Raw genomic sequence first — 16,226 nt, 5'->3', positions numbered from 1 at the left:
TTTTCTCAAATCCACCGGATTGCCATTCCTAAATGAAATATAGAATTTCCATCTCTGTCATCAAAAGGAGGACCCCTGCAATCCCAAATGAGAGGCTGGATACACCACGGAACGAGAGGATTACAATTCAAAAGGGCTTGAGTAATTATTTTATTACCCCATTCCATTATAACATTAATTCTTAAAATGAATACTTAAAGCCAAGTTGATCTCTTCTAGAAAGCTAAAGCTTCTGTCTTCTGATTCTTAAGGAGATTTACAAAATTTGTTATTAATAACTTTACAAGTCCAAGCAAATGGCCCTGTTTGGGAAAGGTCTCTTTGCATCAAAGTGGGAATAGAAAACAACAAATTTTTTATATCCATCTGGTCAGACATTTTATATTGAATGCTTTGCATCTGCCTCTATCGAATCCAAATTGCATTTCTCCATCTAAGCAAGGGCTATCCTTTGCATTGGCCATTTATATGTATGTAGTTGCATAATGAAAAGGATGATTCACCTAATTGCGATTATTGCTGAGATGGGGCAGATTCCTACTTAAACACACATTTTCTTAAGACATGGTACGAATATATATTCAATGCGCTCTCGTTTGCATGAAATGGTATTTTCATTCATGTTGACTTATATATGTCCGATTATTTATATATCCGTAAATCCAGCCGCTGGATGGAAGGATAAAGAAAGAAATTAACCTCCGAATGGCTGAACTGAATTCCTAGGGGTTTGTCTTTTACTAAATACAATTGTTATATAATCAAATATTTTTCTTTTGTTTTTTTTTTTTTTGAAGAATATATAATTAAAAATTTAATAGTAGCAAAATCCGAACTCAGAGATGCTAAGCACCCTTTTTAAAAGACAAAGTGATAATCATTGTGGTAGGTCAGCCAATTCATTCATTTTTCCTGTTTGGGGTGTCAATCGAACTGGATTTGGTTCAATCCCATCCAGTTTAATGTGAGTACATCATTATAAATGGATCATGTTCAATCCAATCTATTGAATATTTTGGATTAGTCCAATTCAATGTCTGAATTCAAACCCAATTCATTAACATTTATATTTTTATCTTTTATCAATGGATCAGATATTATCTCAATCCAATCTAATCCAATATAAATTTATTATCGATAGACCAGGTTTAATCCAATCCTATAAATAGTTTGGACCATTAAGTTTGAACTGATCCAATTCAATCAATATTTTATTGGTCCATTCAATCCATCTAAATTGATTTTGGTTTAGACAGGTCCAATTTAAAATCGATCCATTGACACCCCTATTCGTGTTTAGCTTTGATGTATGTAGGTGACAAGTGGTTTGAACCTAATCACTTTTGAAAATCCATGTAGGCTGTTACAGGTCGACTCTCATAGGGATATATAGTGGTGGTGTGATACCTACCATATGGAATTTAGGACCACAATATATAAAGATTTTCTGTTGTTTTCTGGTTAGTTAGAATGCCATTATATATTGTGCTTTCTCCTCATTTTTTATTTATTACCAAAACTTCCCCCTTTCACTTTTCCTCATTTTTCTTAGGACTTGTTATAAAAAAAATAATAACAATAAAGTTTGATGAATTAACAAAATCAGATATCTTTCAAAAAAATTGCAAAAATGAACTTTTTGAACGAAATTGTCCTCTCTTAAACTACATGCCATTGTTCATCGTCTCCCTCCTTCGAATGCCACTGTTCATCGTCTCCTTTTCTCCGTCCGACTTCCAACATTTTCCCGATCAACATGAGTGGTGATGGAACCTGATGTGAGAATTGAGAGCGGGTGCATGATCTGCATTTCAATTACCCCATTGTTGCGAAGGGGCTGAAACGATGGACCGATGACAAATATATGTATTGAGGGTGGGATTGAAACGATGGAAGAGCGGACAACAGATCGATACAAGTTCTGGCGAGTGCTAACATAACCCATTTCTTTTTTGGCTTGGATTGAGGGTCACTGAGAGAAAACAGGAGCCCGATATGGATCAGACATTCCATGTCAGAAAGCCTGTAAGATCCATGCACCCATGAGCCTGCCATCCCCAGCTTGTAAGCACCTGCCCTCATCAGATAGCTGTCTTATCCAGTCAAGCAGGATTATCTGCTCATCTGGGTATGTGAGATCGATCGCTCGCCGACCAAAGGCCACTTAATTGCAAGATAACAATCCCAAACCTGAAAACATCAGACTTTGCCGTCGCAATACTTCGTTTCTGGAAGCTCTCAGGCAGTAGATACCCAATTGTGCCACCGATCCTGGTTGTGTCAGACAACCGAAACTGGTGGCTTCTTATTGGATATGGACTTGCGTACTTGGGGGTGGTTGGACATTCAAGCACATGCTCCAGCCACGACACCAAGCCAAAGTCCCCAGCAGGGCATTGAAGTGGGAGTCAAGCATCACGTTGCTTGTCTTCACATCCTGAGCCATTCTTAGTCCTCTCCCTGTTTCTCATGGGAATAATCAATGAACAGTGGTGATGAGCAGGAGTTGGGGACTTGGGGGTATTTTAGTTTAGAAAAAAAGCAAAAACCTTGTTTATTTATTGTGGTTATATGTTTTGAAACATATCTGATTTTGTTAAATGGTTAAAATTGGTTATTTTTTTACAAAAAACCTTTTTTCTTAAATATACCTTTACTTTTCAAAACCTCCATAGAGGCAGAGATCCACTGGTCAAGTTCTGCCATTTCCTGCAAATTCTTGTGCAACCTCTCTATATGTAAATTTTCCATGAACTGAACCCCTATTTGTCATTAGGGGTGTTCACGGATCGGGTTAGGTCGATTTGAGTCATTTTCTTCAACCGATTTGATTTAGTCGGTTTATTTATGGATTAAATCGAAACCAATTGACCTGATCTAGTCGATTTACTTATTGACTAAATCAAAACCAACTGATCTTGAAGCAAAACCGATCCAAACATGAAGGGTCGGTTTATCAGTTTAGTCGGTTTTTATATATATTTTAAACTAAAATATCTATTTATATTTAAGTTCATTTCTTTTTAGTTTTTATGCAAAATCAAAATATATATTTAAATTGATTAATTTTTTATGCAAAACTGATTTTTTTGTCAATATGTATTTAAATTTATACAAAACTGAATTAAATATTATACTATTGTATTATATTTGTATTAGTTTTAATTTTTAGTTTTTATCATAAATAACCAATTTTTTTCAAAGTTCAAACAAAACACAGATAAAATAAGCAACATTTAATATATGAGGTAGGGACTAATTAATAATTACTTAAACATATAGAATTGGTTCGGTTTGGTATGAAAATGAAACCGAATCGAGGAGTTGGTTTATTTTCTCATACAAACTGAAATCAACCGGTGGTTTTGAAAAACCGACCAACTTAAGTTGAGTCGGACCGGTTTGATCAGTTTGACTTTTAACGTAAACACCCCAATTTGTCATAAACTCGGTCTTCATTTTCACTTTTGAAATAAAAAGCAGAACTTGAAGAATCTAAGAATAGGGATCTAGAATCAGAATTGAAATGGGCCATTTCCATTCCAACTGTTAGGACGGATCTCCTGCCCACATAACACTACGGCTGTGTACATTGGAAACATCTCCAGCTGTAATGTCTGTGGATAGAAGTGTGCAGGATTCTTGTGCGCATGAGATCCGGAGTCTTACCGTTGATTTGCCACTTGGGATTAGTTTAATGAATAAAAACAATTATAACTGAGGTGAACAATGTCCGTGACCGTTAATCACTAACAATCACTTGATCGAATGTAAATATTAGATTAAAAAAATCAATGACAGTTGACAAGGGTCTCAGAGGTTTAAGAGATATGGAGAAGAGCCCGGGAGAGTTCTAAATAATTAATTTTTTTTTTTTTTTTTTTTGAGAAATGGGGGTTGCGGTGTAATTTTAAATTTCGGTGTGCTGACACTCATCCTGCCGTATGTCCTACGTCATCGCCACCTTGTCGTTTGTTTATTCGGAAGATTCTTGAGGCAAACTCAGAATCCTGATCCATTCATGGTCCAGATTCATCATCATCGGTCTAAATTCAAAGAAATTTCTTGTTAAAATACTTAATAAAGTAACTTTGTTTCCTTGGACATAATGGGAGGGAGAAATCCAAAACACATGTACATGTTAGTTAATTTTCTTAACCTTGATTAACGAGGGGCGAGGGCCCACCAAGTAGTAATTGCCATTTGCCAACAAAAAAATTGAGATTTACGACTGACACATATGACTTTTGAAATAAAATGATATTTATTATCCAATTAGGCAATAGTGAATGATTAATTTGGATTAACTAAAAACTGGGGCGGACAAATATAAATACGGCTGTGCTCTTCCGTTTCGTTTGCCTTCCATTTCCATACGATAGTCGAGACTCGAAAGTCGTCGATAGACAGTGCATCTCTCGCTTTGGGCTTGAGAGCTGAGAGAGCCAGCGGGAGACAGGAGTGACCTTCCAACACTCGTTAATGGCGACCAAAGTGTATATTGTGTAAGCTTTACTCTCTTTCACCGTCTTTTCTTAATTTCTCTTATGCATTCATTTCGACATTTTGGCTACTTCATATGAATCAGCTTCTTTCCTTTAAGAAATTATCTTCGATCCCTCTTTGCTTTTGACTTCTTCTCTATTTTCTTACGTTTTTTGGATCCCTTGATTATTGATGATCTTCTTCCTTTTCTTTTTTAAATGATATTTTGTTCTATGTTTCACTCTCTCTTTGCTCTACTCTTCTTTGCTTCGATGGTTAAGGAATTCGGATCTGTACAATTTTCCTTCTCTTTTTCTTGATTATTTGTTATTGGGCCTTCGCTTCTCAGCTAGCTGAGCTTTAAAATGTTGAAAATTTTCCATTTCTCTTTTTGCATTTTCTCTTTTTTATTTTAATGCCGATGTTTTTGGAGTTACCGAAATCAAAAGAAATATTCGGAAGAAAATCGAATTTCATCAACTTTGGGGTTTTAATTTTGCACTTGGATTCTAGCTCCTCAGCTTGTTTGGTATTTTGTTTTCCGTCGCTCTCTTTAGCTTAAACTATTGGTCAAACTTCTTTTTTCTCGACAAACTCTTGAATTACTTCAATCTAGTTAAATTGATGTCTACAATTGAAATTTTGATTGATGGATATGTGAAATATGATATTACTTAACAAACCATGCTTCTGGTGATTTGTTTACGCTTTGTTGTAAATTTTCCCAGTCTTGTTGTTGTTGTTGTGATCATGACAAAAGAAAGATAGATTTGGACGAAGAGGAAAGAAAAAAAGTTACATGTACGAGAACCTTCATCCATCCTTCTTGTAGGACTCAGAGTCGTGTTTGATGCTTTTCCTTCATGGTCTTAATCCAAGTGGTTGGTTTGAGGATGTTTGTTTGTTTCTAGAAAGATCCCTTTCTATCCTTGTCAAAATTCTCTTTAGTGGCAGCCTTCTAAATCTAATTTGGATAGTGCTATTACTCCGATATTGATTTATAAAACCTCTTATCTTACTTTGCTTAATGTTTATTTGGATAGTTATCTTCTATTTAATTTGACAAATATTCTTTATGCAAAAAATGCAAGTTAAAAGAGACTCTTGGGAAAATGTACTGTTGAATTGTTCTAAACCAAACAGAACCTCCAAAAAGTAGAACTTGGTAATAACACCCAAATCTGTTGTCCTTTTGTTGATCTGAAGTTTGGTCCTTTGGCTGAAATTTCCAGTACTGTAGAATTGTTCTTACAGCTTTTAAATTTTGTTGAAACCCTTCTTTCTTATTTTCTTTATTTTTGAATCCTATCTCAAATGGAGACCAAAGTATGGAAACCTGAAAGTATGTAGTGGAAGGCTTTGCTGTAAAGGTCTCTACCTGAATTAGTTCTTTTATGTCTTGTCAGTTGTCATGATTTTTTATTATAAGTTCTTGTTGGCCTCTTGTCCATGCATGACTTATTGGGGTCATGGCACCAATCTTGATGTTTTTTGGTTGCCAATTCCATGAATTCAGAGGTAGACTGTCCATTTCTCTTTGATATTTTTTTAAGCCCCAAACTTTACTCCAGGTGGAGGGGCGACCACCTCAAGTTTTATTAACCATTATCAAACGGAAAATTAGGATAAACAGGGGAGGACATAGCCCGCCTTGCCCCATGCCCTGTACAAAAAGCACTCAACATCACCCTTTCAAACCCACCCAAATAAGAATAAAAGATACAATCAGGATTATCCAATCCTCAAAACGGGAAGACTAACATAATCCTCACGCAAAATCCTTCTAAGCTCTTCTGGGATATGAAGAACAGAATTAAAAAATGCATTGGACTTCAAATTCACTTCTCTTTGATATCTTGCTTACTATCTAGATTGTGGATTTTGGTATACGATATATACACGCTAATTCTTTTTTGTATTTTTTTAGCTTTTACTCCTTTACCTTGAAACTTTGTTTTGTCTCCATCAAATCATTGTTATTAGGATAATGTACTTTTCCCCTATTTTATGATGTAGAAACATTTTTTTCTTGTTCCTATTGCCAATTCTGGTAATTTGTCTATTAGGATAATGTACTTTTATGGAAAATTTGTCTATGATCAAATACCAAAATGATCCTGCAGGTATTATTCCATGTATGGACATGTTGAGAAGCTAGCAGAAGAGATAAAGAAAGGTGCTGCATCTGTAGAGGGTGTTGAAGCGAAATTGTGGCAGGTGTGTTGCTATCTCTCTGATCTCACTCTTCTATAGTTGAATAGTTGTAATAAATTGAATAATGGGTTGGTGTGATACATAATTGGATGAAGATGCCTATAGATCTGAAAGCATCTTCATATTTAAAGATTAACGCAAATGAAATGGAACCAAAGGAAGATGTAAGTGCCCTCTTATTGATGCATTGGCAAGAGTGCAGTAAAAATGCAACAACTTCTTGGTTTCAACTCTTCTAATGTAGTTTGTCCACCAAAAATAAAATTTATGGGATACAAATTGCTGGAAGTAGGGATGTAATCAGTCAGATTTGGAATAGAGATGGCTAAATTTGAGTCTAATCCAATTATCAAAAGCGTAAATCCAAATCTATCATATTTAGGGGGTGTTGGATCAAATGCAGATTCTATCGGATGTTTTGACTTTTCGGATTTAATCCAAGTCTACTTCGCCAATTTTAAAATAAATAAAATAACTTAAAACTATAACAAAATAACACATGTTGGCTCATACATATAAAACAAATTTATATGAATATAAAATACTGAATTTATTAATTGGATTGGATCTTCAGTCAGGTATTCAGGATTTCAGAGTCCATTGACAACTCTATCCGGAAAAAGAAGAAAGAAGATGCAATAGTTGGTAGGGAAAGTGTGGTTGCAGAATTGGTTTTGAATGTTCTTTCTAGTTCCAAAGCCTCTAGCCTATGAGTTACCTATCTAGTAATACCTTTGAACGAAAAAGGCATTTAGAAATGTTCTGTCATATGATTCAGTATTTTTGCAAAGCATTCTGGAAAGAAGATGTAGCTTAAATCAGATGTTAATGGAAACATCTTTTGATTTCTTCTATTCTCACTCTGGAGTTATTTTCACATTCCTAACGAAAAAAGATTAGCTTTCACTTGTCAAAACCAGGGAAATAGAAAATTGTTCACAGGATTAACAGAAGCTAATTTAACTTGGAAATGCTAAGGCTATAAGACGTGGATGCAATGCATTCCTCCATGAATGCTTCACTGAAGTGCTCCTCCTTATTTTTTTAATGTAGGATTTGCTAATTTATTCCTTTGATGGGAGTATCTCCTGTACTGCAGTGCAGTAATCTTCCAGTGCTACAAGGAAACTGCCAGATTTATTTATGGTTACTACTGTTGCAATAGTTGCTTTATAAACTTATTACTGAGATAGCAGCTTGTGTAATGGTCTTTAATGGTTACATGGAACAGGTTCCTGAGACACTTTCAGAGGAGGTGCTGGGGAAGATGAGTGCTCCTCCAAAGAGTGATGTTCCAATTATAACACCAGCTGAGCTTGCTGAGGCTGATGGACTTATTTTTGGATTCCCAACTAGATTTGGAATGATGGCTGCTCAATTTAAAGCATTTCTGGATGCAACTGGAGGTCTCTGGAGAACACAAAAATTGGCAGGCAAGCCTGCGGGAATCTTTTACAGCACTGGATCTCAAGGTGGTGGACAAGAGACTACTGCGTAAGTTCCTTAGTGTATGCATAAAAAATCCTTGTTAAATGGAAGATTACTTTTTCAATTGAATTAAAAACCATGTTTCTCTAATAATTTTGGATATTTTACAGGTTAACAGCCATCACTCAGCTGGTTCATCATGGGATGATCTTTGTTCCGATTGGATACACATTTGGTGCTGGCATGTTTGAGTTGGAGAAGGTGAAAGGTGGTAGCCCATATGGTGCAGGAACTTATGCTGGGGACGGCTCTAGACAGCCATCTGAACTTGAACTCGAGCAAGCCTTCCACCAAGGAAAGTATATTGCTGGCATTGCAAAGAAGCTCAAAAAAGGAGCTGCTTGATTTCTGTATACCCAAAACAACTACTGTTTGGAATTCCATACTTGCAACTATTTTTTAAGCATAATTTTAATTTCTAGTTGCCTGTGATCATATAAATAATGAGGGCTTTTATTTGATGCATTTCTTAGTCATGATATTTGTATGTGTTTGTTCAGTACAAGTGATTCCTGTTAATGATAAAGTATGCTAAATCTATTGATTTAGTCTTTACTTTCTCGATTCTTCAAGTCTGTTTTGCAAAGTTCGTAATTTAATAGCTAGTTTGTGAACCAGTAGAATTAATACATTAATTTTACCAGTTACGAGCTAGCTTTCAAGTTCAGAGATTTGTCAAACCAAATTGTATCCTCAGCACTTTAAACAAAATGTGATTACTTCGGTGCATTGACTGCAATTTTGTTGATAAAAGTTGTGTTGTACTTTCTTTTTATCTGTACCTTTTATTTCATCACCATATTTTCATCCAGCATGAATGCTTGTTGCTAGTTATGTTGGACAATTTGAGTCCATTATTCCACTACAAATGTATATTAATAAACATGACAACTTTTACAAAAGAGAAAGATAATCCCAGTGAGGATTCCAAGTAATGAAAATATGAAGTTCAGGATTATCCTTACACCTGACGTTCAGTATTTTATTTTTTCTTTGGGCTGGGTTGAGTGATCAGGGAGAGGTTATTGTTCAATGGATTTGGGACAATGTGGGTTATATACTCTAAATGTTTTTGACAATGGTTAAATAAAATTTTAAGGTTGCTGTCTCTCCACCAGGAAGGTTATTAAAGAAAGAAAAAGAAAGATGAGTGCCCTCTTCCCCTGGTAAACGGCAACATCTGGTAGCTAATCTTGTCAATGGACTAGAGCATCCTGACTATACCAGATTCATCCATATATTTAGTTGTGAGATTTGAAGGGAATTAGGTTTCATTTGGATTAGTTTTTGCTTTCGAGCTGTTGGCTGTGGAAAATAAAATTGAACCAACAAGAATTGCTTGTAAAAAGTGAAAATCTAAAGCCAAAATACTTTTAAGACCGGAAGCACAAAGCCTAAAATTGAGGATTTGTGAAGCTAATCCAAATGCAACCTTGCGTGTATCACTGGCATTTTGTCAACCGCTGGAGATTAGCCCCTTTTTAATTCATGATTTTGGATTGTTCATAAGTAATGGGATTATTAACCTACTCAACTCCAACCTAAAGTCAGGTATGAGCATGACTATTAACCTAATCTGTACAGCTGTACTGCCTAAAGGACATGCTGGGCTACTTAATTCGTTTGGCAGGACATGGAAAAAGAAGGCCAAGAGAAGGTTCCTCTGCATTCAATTTCAAGGTAACTTGCAAGAAAAGATCCATCTCAAGGACAGTATTCCTTCCCAACGAATTAATAATTCCACTACTTTCCCTTCCTGAAAGGAATCATCCCTCCTTAATGAAATCTTTAGGTAATATTTGAATTTGAATTTGGTTAGAAAATTAGATATCCGTCGGATATTGAAAATTAATATAATTTGAATTCAACCAATTAATTATTTTAGGTAGTTAATAAATATATAAAATAAGTATTTTATTTATATAAAGTATATAAATGATATAAAACATTTAAATTTTTATATATTATATATAAGAATTAAATAATTGGTCAAGTTTTGATATTTATCTAATCGAATCAAGTTATATCTGAATTCGACTGATTATGATATTTGAATTATCCAAATTCGATTTGATAATTTGAATTCAAATTCAAAATCGAATTTTCAAATATCATTGACATCCCTAATTGGATCCAACTCTTGTCAACATTCTGTGGGTTATGCGTGTTATAATTTATAAATAATCAGAATTTTATTGATGGAAAAATTTTAAAAGAGAACAAAGAAGTTCGTTTCAAATACCTAATCTATGTTCTATGATGATTACATTGCAGAGCTAATAATCAATTTTGGAATTTGCAATGGCATAGATATGTTGTAGATTAGGCATTTAGTGCTCATCAGTAACTATTTCATTTTTTCCTTGTGATCTTAATTAAATGATGCTAAGCCTATAGTGATGACCATGACTTAGCTTGGACCTTTCAGTTGTATCCACTATCCAAGCATTAAAACATCCCTTGTTTGTTGTTGTACCAGAAAAGATGAACCCCAGAGCTTGTTTGGATGGTTTAGAGGCTGACTAGTGACTACTGGCTAAGAAAGGCGGTTCTCAATCACAGGACTGGCTTAGCATTTTGTGTTGGAAGCAATGGGCCTCTGAATCACTAGCGACATGGGCTTGGACTATGATATTTTCATGGGCCTCCGAATCACAACGAGATGAAATATAAATATAAATACATGGTTTTCTTTTTCTTTTATGTTTTCTGTTTCTACCTTCTACTGGAAGATGAGATACAAATGCATCACATGGATCAAGGTGTTCAGTTTTGTCCCTTTGTTGTTTACATGTGTTTAATTAACCTGTTTATTTTAGTGCTCTTGTGCTTTACATATCTATGAATGCTGCAGCCCATAGCTGTTATATTCGTCTGGTTAGACGGTAAGGAGCAAAAGCTGTCAAGTTAGTAAATGTAAATCCAATTGGATGCTGCCAGAATTACTAACACAGAAAGATACAAGTTGAAGATATACAACTCAGTAATTAATAGAGAAGGCTATAATTTATAGTATATGCATCTTTCTGGTGGAATCTACATCAAACCAGTGGGAACGGTTAGTGTTTGAGTATCATATATATACAGTTCACTTTCTCTACCATGATGGGATCTCTTTCCCAAACATTTTCTTGACCTTCTTGCTTTCCTGGATGTCCAGGCTAAGCAACAAGATTGTCTTTGGCATCTGCTGTTTTGGAATATTCAGTTGCATGCCATCCATTTGTTTAAACAACTAAGAGAATTTTGATATATCGAAGGCCGAAGTCATCTCAAATTAATAATTGGAGAGCATCTATTTATATAAATATATATAAGCATATCGGTACCTGGACAAAAAATGTAAGCCCTTTTGCACCAAAAGATAAGATCTATATATTGTTCTATGTGACTGCGAATTTTCTACAGAGACAGCAACAAAGGTCTCATTCTCATATATAGGAATTTCCAATTTCCTTTTGTAGAGAATACTTCCCTTTATCCAAATATTTAATTTGCCAAAATACCCTCATGATTGATCGTGTCTTTCTTCAGGGATTCCTTTCGGACCTTATCTTAGTTGTTATGTCCTTTATGTGTTCACATGAGCGAGAAACCCCTTGGTAAGGGTAGTTTGTGATAAAACATGATTTCCCGAAACATTAATAGAATATGAAGCTGACATCTGCTGCCCACAAAGTCACTACCCACACTACAGCCACACGTTAGGAACATAGATAGGTTTAATTGCGAATAAAGTTGTGGACTCTAAAATACCACCCAATATCACATACAGTTTGTGAAACATATATAAACTTGGTTGTGCTTGAGAGATTTCCAATGCCACATACAGTTGGTCAATTGATTCGCAATCTTTTCTGTTTCCTGGAATATTCAATGGAAAAACTTGGGCTTCTCAACCTCATTCTTCTATTTCCATGAGTTACAACACATCGATATGGGTTATGTAATACCCTATTACCTCTAACACCTTAAGGTCTCTTTAAAGGTCATCATTACTCAATATTGGTCGGTCTGAGCTGTCTGGGGGTCCTGAGAGAGGGGTAGACTGGGTACGGGTTGCCCGTCCTCAAACTCGAACCCGCAATTTCACACTTGCCAACCCAAAATTTTACCATTATATCATGTACAAGGTCTCTTATATTCTTATATTGATGTTCCATATTGACTTTTGCATGACTTAAAAGACAATTGTAGCTGCAATTGGATTGGCACAACAAAGCAAGCTTTTCTGCTTTCAAATTTAATATGCCCATTTGGGACAGCTGAAACTTATTGAGCTGCTTTCACTGAGATGATTTGGAGAAGTCATTAAAAGAAACATCCGTGGAAAGTGGAAAGTTGCATTTTTTTTGGCTGCAAGCTAAATAGCTATGTCGGGCTTTCCAAGGTTTTCATCAAACATCAATTCCTCGGATGGGGCCCACCTTGTAAAGCCAAGAAGCCGCTAAAGCCCCATCCAAATGGGCAGATATTTATGCTTAAGTCACATAACCCCACTACCACTAGCTTTGGAGTCAAACTTTTATTAGATCACATAATCCAATATGCTTGCTTTTGATTGAAGTAGAAACAAATTGACTTCCACCCAAAGCAAAATAGTTGCTTGGACTGAAAACATGGTGATTAGTGAATTCAGCACGAACATGTGATAGTATACGTTAAACTTGAGTTTATCAATTTAAAGTTGGTTTGGTCCTACTAAAATCTAAACTCATGTGGATAATACGTATTAAAAAAATATCAATGTTCTGAAAACCGGACCAAACCGGGCTGCTGAACGGTAGAATCGGAAAACCAGTCCCGGTTTTGCATAACCAGCCGATTTTTTAACATTCTCATTTTTAGTACAGAAAGACAAAAAAAACTTAAAATTGGGCCAAACAGCCCCTAAGGTCCAATAGAAAAATCTCAATCTCAGCCAAAAATAAACCCTCTTCGATCGATCTCTGATTCTCTTCTTCCTCTTCAAACCTAACCTAAGTCCAGTGACTCCAGCCACCACCACCAGCACCTCGCCACTGACACCAGGTAGTCTCTCCCCTCCTCTTTCAGTCTTTCTTCTTCTTCTTCTTCTCGCCAATGGACTCTATTCACCGCGCGCATCCCTCTAGCTCTAGCAGCCGGTGTCATCATCATCATCATCTTCTTCTTCTTCTCTTTGGCAGTGGCGACGGTGCTCTGTTCACCGCCCTCTCTTAGTCTTCTTCCCTCTTTCCTTCTCCTCCTCCTCCCACTGCCTGAATCTGATTTTTGCAAAATTTAGCCATTTATTTTTTTAATTTTTGAACTTAAAATTAACTGATAGTTTTGTTACAAGTTTGATTTTTGTTCAGGCTTTTAGTCCACCAAATTCAGCCAAGATACATAGCTAGTTGTTTAGTCTTGCAAGTTAGCCTAAACCTTCTTGAAATCTTGAAATAAAAATTTAAACTTGAATAAATTGATTTCATATTTTGAATTTAGGTGATATTGATTTTGAAATAGCTGAACATTGGAATTAAATTTAGAATAGTGATAGTGATAATGTGATACTAAAATAGCTGAAAATTGAAATTAATTTTAGTTTATCATGAATGCATTATAATTTTTGAATTGATATTTCTTGAAATGCCTTTGTGATGATGGTAGTTATAATTAGGATTGAGTCTTGAACTTTATTGGATTGATGATGTATTTGTTTTTATTGTGGGGCATATTGTCTTAAAAAATTTGAAGTATTTATTTTCATTTTGGATTAATTGTCATTCATATTCAGTAATTTTTTTGAATTTTATTTATTATATATATTATTTATTACATCAACACAATTTGACCTCCAGTTCAACCTCGACCGGACCTCTGACCTATGAACCTCTGCCTTTACCAGGTTGATGCCCAGTCCGGTTCTCTGAACATTGAAAAATATATTTTGCTAAGAAAGTATTAACAGGCTGACTTTTTAGATCTTAGAAAGAACAAAGTTTCGGTTTACCAAATGCAAATTGCTTTACTTATCTATTTGATGTGGATTAGGGCACTTTGCCTTAATCCAAACACATTGGTCGTTATAGAAAATATTGATTTATTAAAAGTGTTGAAGGATACATGATCATGTATATGATGGTTCAATTTAAAAAGTAAGAAATAATACAAAATATCAAGATTGAAGTGGTACATCAGAATACATATGTTCAAGGTCTGTACTAAGAAAAATATTACTATGAAAAAATAGGACTACCAAAAAGCCTTAGTGGGGAGTAAACTAGCTCTCCAATATCCCATAAGCTTAAAATGAACCCATAATTTATATATATATACCAGCAGGGCCCCATGTGATGCACGGGATGGGGCATTCCTTCCTATCTCTCGCCCCCGTAGTTAAGACACTCTACCCCATCCCCGCCCTGTCTTCGGTGGTGGGGCGGGATTGAGGAGAGGCACTCATTCCCTGTCAGGGATGGGGAATCCCCAAATTTTTCTCATCTCGAGGGAACCACCTAAAAATAATCTAATTTGTAGATATTTTACAAATAGGATTATGAAAATTTTGGGGAATTTTAGGAATTGGATTATGACAAGTATTTTATAAATGGAATTGTGGGATCCTAGGATTATAAGAATATGAGAAAAACTTAGAGATATTTTAAAAATCAATATTTTACAAATTTACCATCGGGTTTGGAAAATTATATGCAAACCTCGTCCGTAATTTAGAGCAAAAATGTTTTTCCCGTTCTCACCCTATCTCTTCCCTATCCCTATTTAAAATTCGAGAAAACTTGCCCTATTCAGGGTGGGATAGGGTAGGGCCCTAGTTTTATAGGGAAAATTGTCATCCCTACAATTCTAATAATTTTCTATAACTAATTAACTAATAGTAAAATAAATAACAATAAATTACAATATCTTAAGATAATTTCCAAAAATGATTGAAATTATTGTTGATTAGAAAAAAAATGTATAGTAAATTAGTTATTTACAATAACAATAAATTAATGTGAATTAATGTAAATTATTTACTATTAATCAAAGTAATGTAATTATAGTAAATTAATGTAATTATTATAAATTACATTAATTTTAATTAAAAAGTAAATCATTTGTTGTTAATTAATGTAATACCAAGTTTAATTTTAATTAAAAAGTAAATCATTTGTTGTTAATTAATGTAATACCAAGTATGGTTGAGGTAAACCAAGTGGTCTAGACTGGTGTGGATAGATTTAATAATTTTCCTTAATTATTTCATAATTCTTTATTAAAATAATAATAATGGATTGTTATTTAAATAAGGGAAAATTCCTGATAGGTACCCTGTACTTTAGGTCGAGTGCCAATTTAGTACCCAAACTTTAAATCGCGACAATCAAATACCCGAACTTTCAGTTTGCGACAATTTAGTACCGATGTTAAATTACCGTTAATTAGAAAACTCGCGTGATATCAGGTGCGGGTTAAAATTTTTGAAATACCAAAGCTAACATTTACAGATGGATTGTTTTTTTCACCAAAATGATACATTACGAAATTTTAGAAGATCGGAGGTGGAAATTCTTTCTTCATCTTGTTCTTAAGAAATTTGGGTTGAAGGTGACCCTGCATAACAACTCAACAATTCAATGTCAAGTTAGTAAACTTAAAAAATACTAAAATTTGACGTTGTCTTGTATAGAAATCAAATCAGTAACAAGAGAGGGGAGTATTTGTTTGACGTTGTGCAACTGAAACTCCGATCGGAGAAGCATCTTTAAGAGTGTCAGATTGAAAAGAAAACCACCCAGGGTGTTGTGCTTGGTGACCGGATCTCGGTATCTAATGCACTTGTCGTACATCGTTCGATCAAGCTCTTGATCATCAAAGATACACAGGAAATCCTCCTTCACGAAATCCAGTAGCGGATTCCCTTTAATCATTGAATTTGGTGGGAGGCTTGGTTCTGCTGAGCTTAGTCTAACAACCCACTTGACTTTTGGCTCAATTTCAGTGTTTGTTACCTTTGGTTTCCCAGAAAGCTTGGATGGTGAATGAGAAATCCAGGTAGGTTTCTGGTTCAGGGT

The 16,226-nt window shown here is 35.0% G+C and overlaps 1 protein-coding gene across 1 annotated transcript; it reads left to right on the top strand.

Annotated features, from left to right (window-relative positions):
* The first annotated feature begins 4,347 nt into the window (after positions 1-4,347).
* Positions 4,348-8,759, top strand: LOC104604972 (putative NAD(P)H dehydrogenase (quinone) FQR1-like 1). Its single transcript, XM_010269563.3, has 4 exons — positions 4,348-4,505; positions 6,609-6,702; positions 7,931-8,193; positions 8,298-8,759. The coding sequence occupies exons 1-4, from the start codon at positions 4,483-4,485 to the stop codon at positions 8,530-8,532; spliced, it is 615 nt and encodes a 204-aa protein (XP_010267865.1). The 5' UTR covers positions 4,348-4,482; the 3' UTR covers positions 8,533-8,759.
* The last annotated feature ends 7,467 nt before the right edge of the window (positions 8,760-16,226 follow it).

Source organism: Nelumbo nucifera, chromosome 1 (assembly GCF_055504915.1).
Source record: "Nelumbo nucifera cultivar China Antique chromosome 1, China Antique-T2T, whole genome shotgun sequence".
NCBI classification, from domain to species: Eukaryota; Viridiplantae; Streptophyta; class Magnoliopsida; order Proteales; family Nelumbonaceae; genus Nelumbo; species Nelumbo nucifera.
The sequence above is the reverse complement of the archived record's forward strand: the minus strand, read 5'-3'. Positions and strand labels throughout refer to the sequence as shown.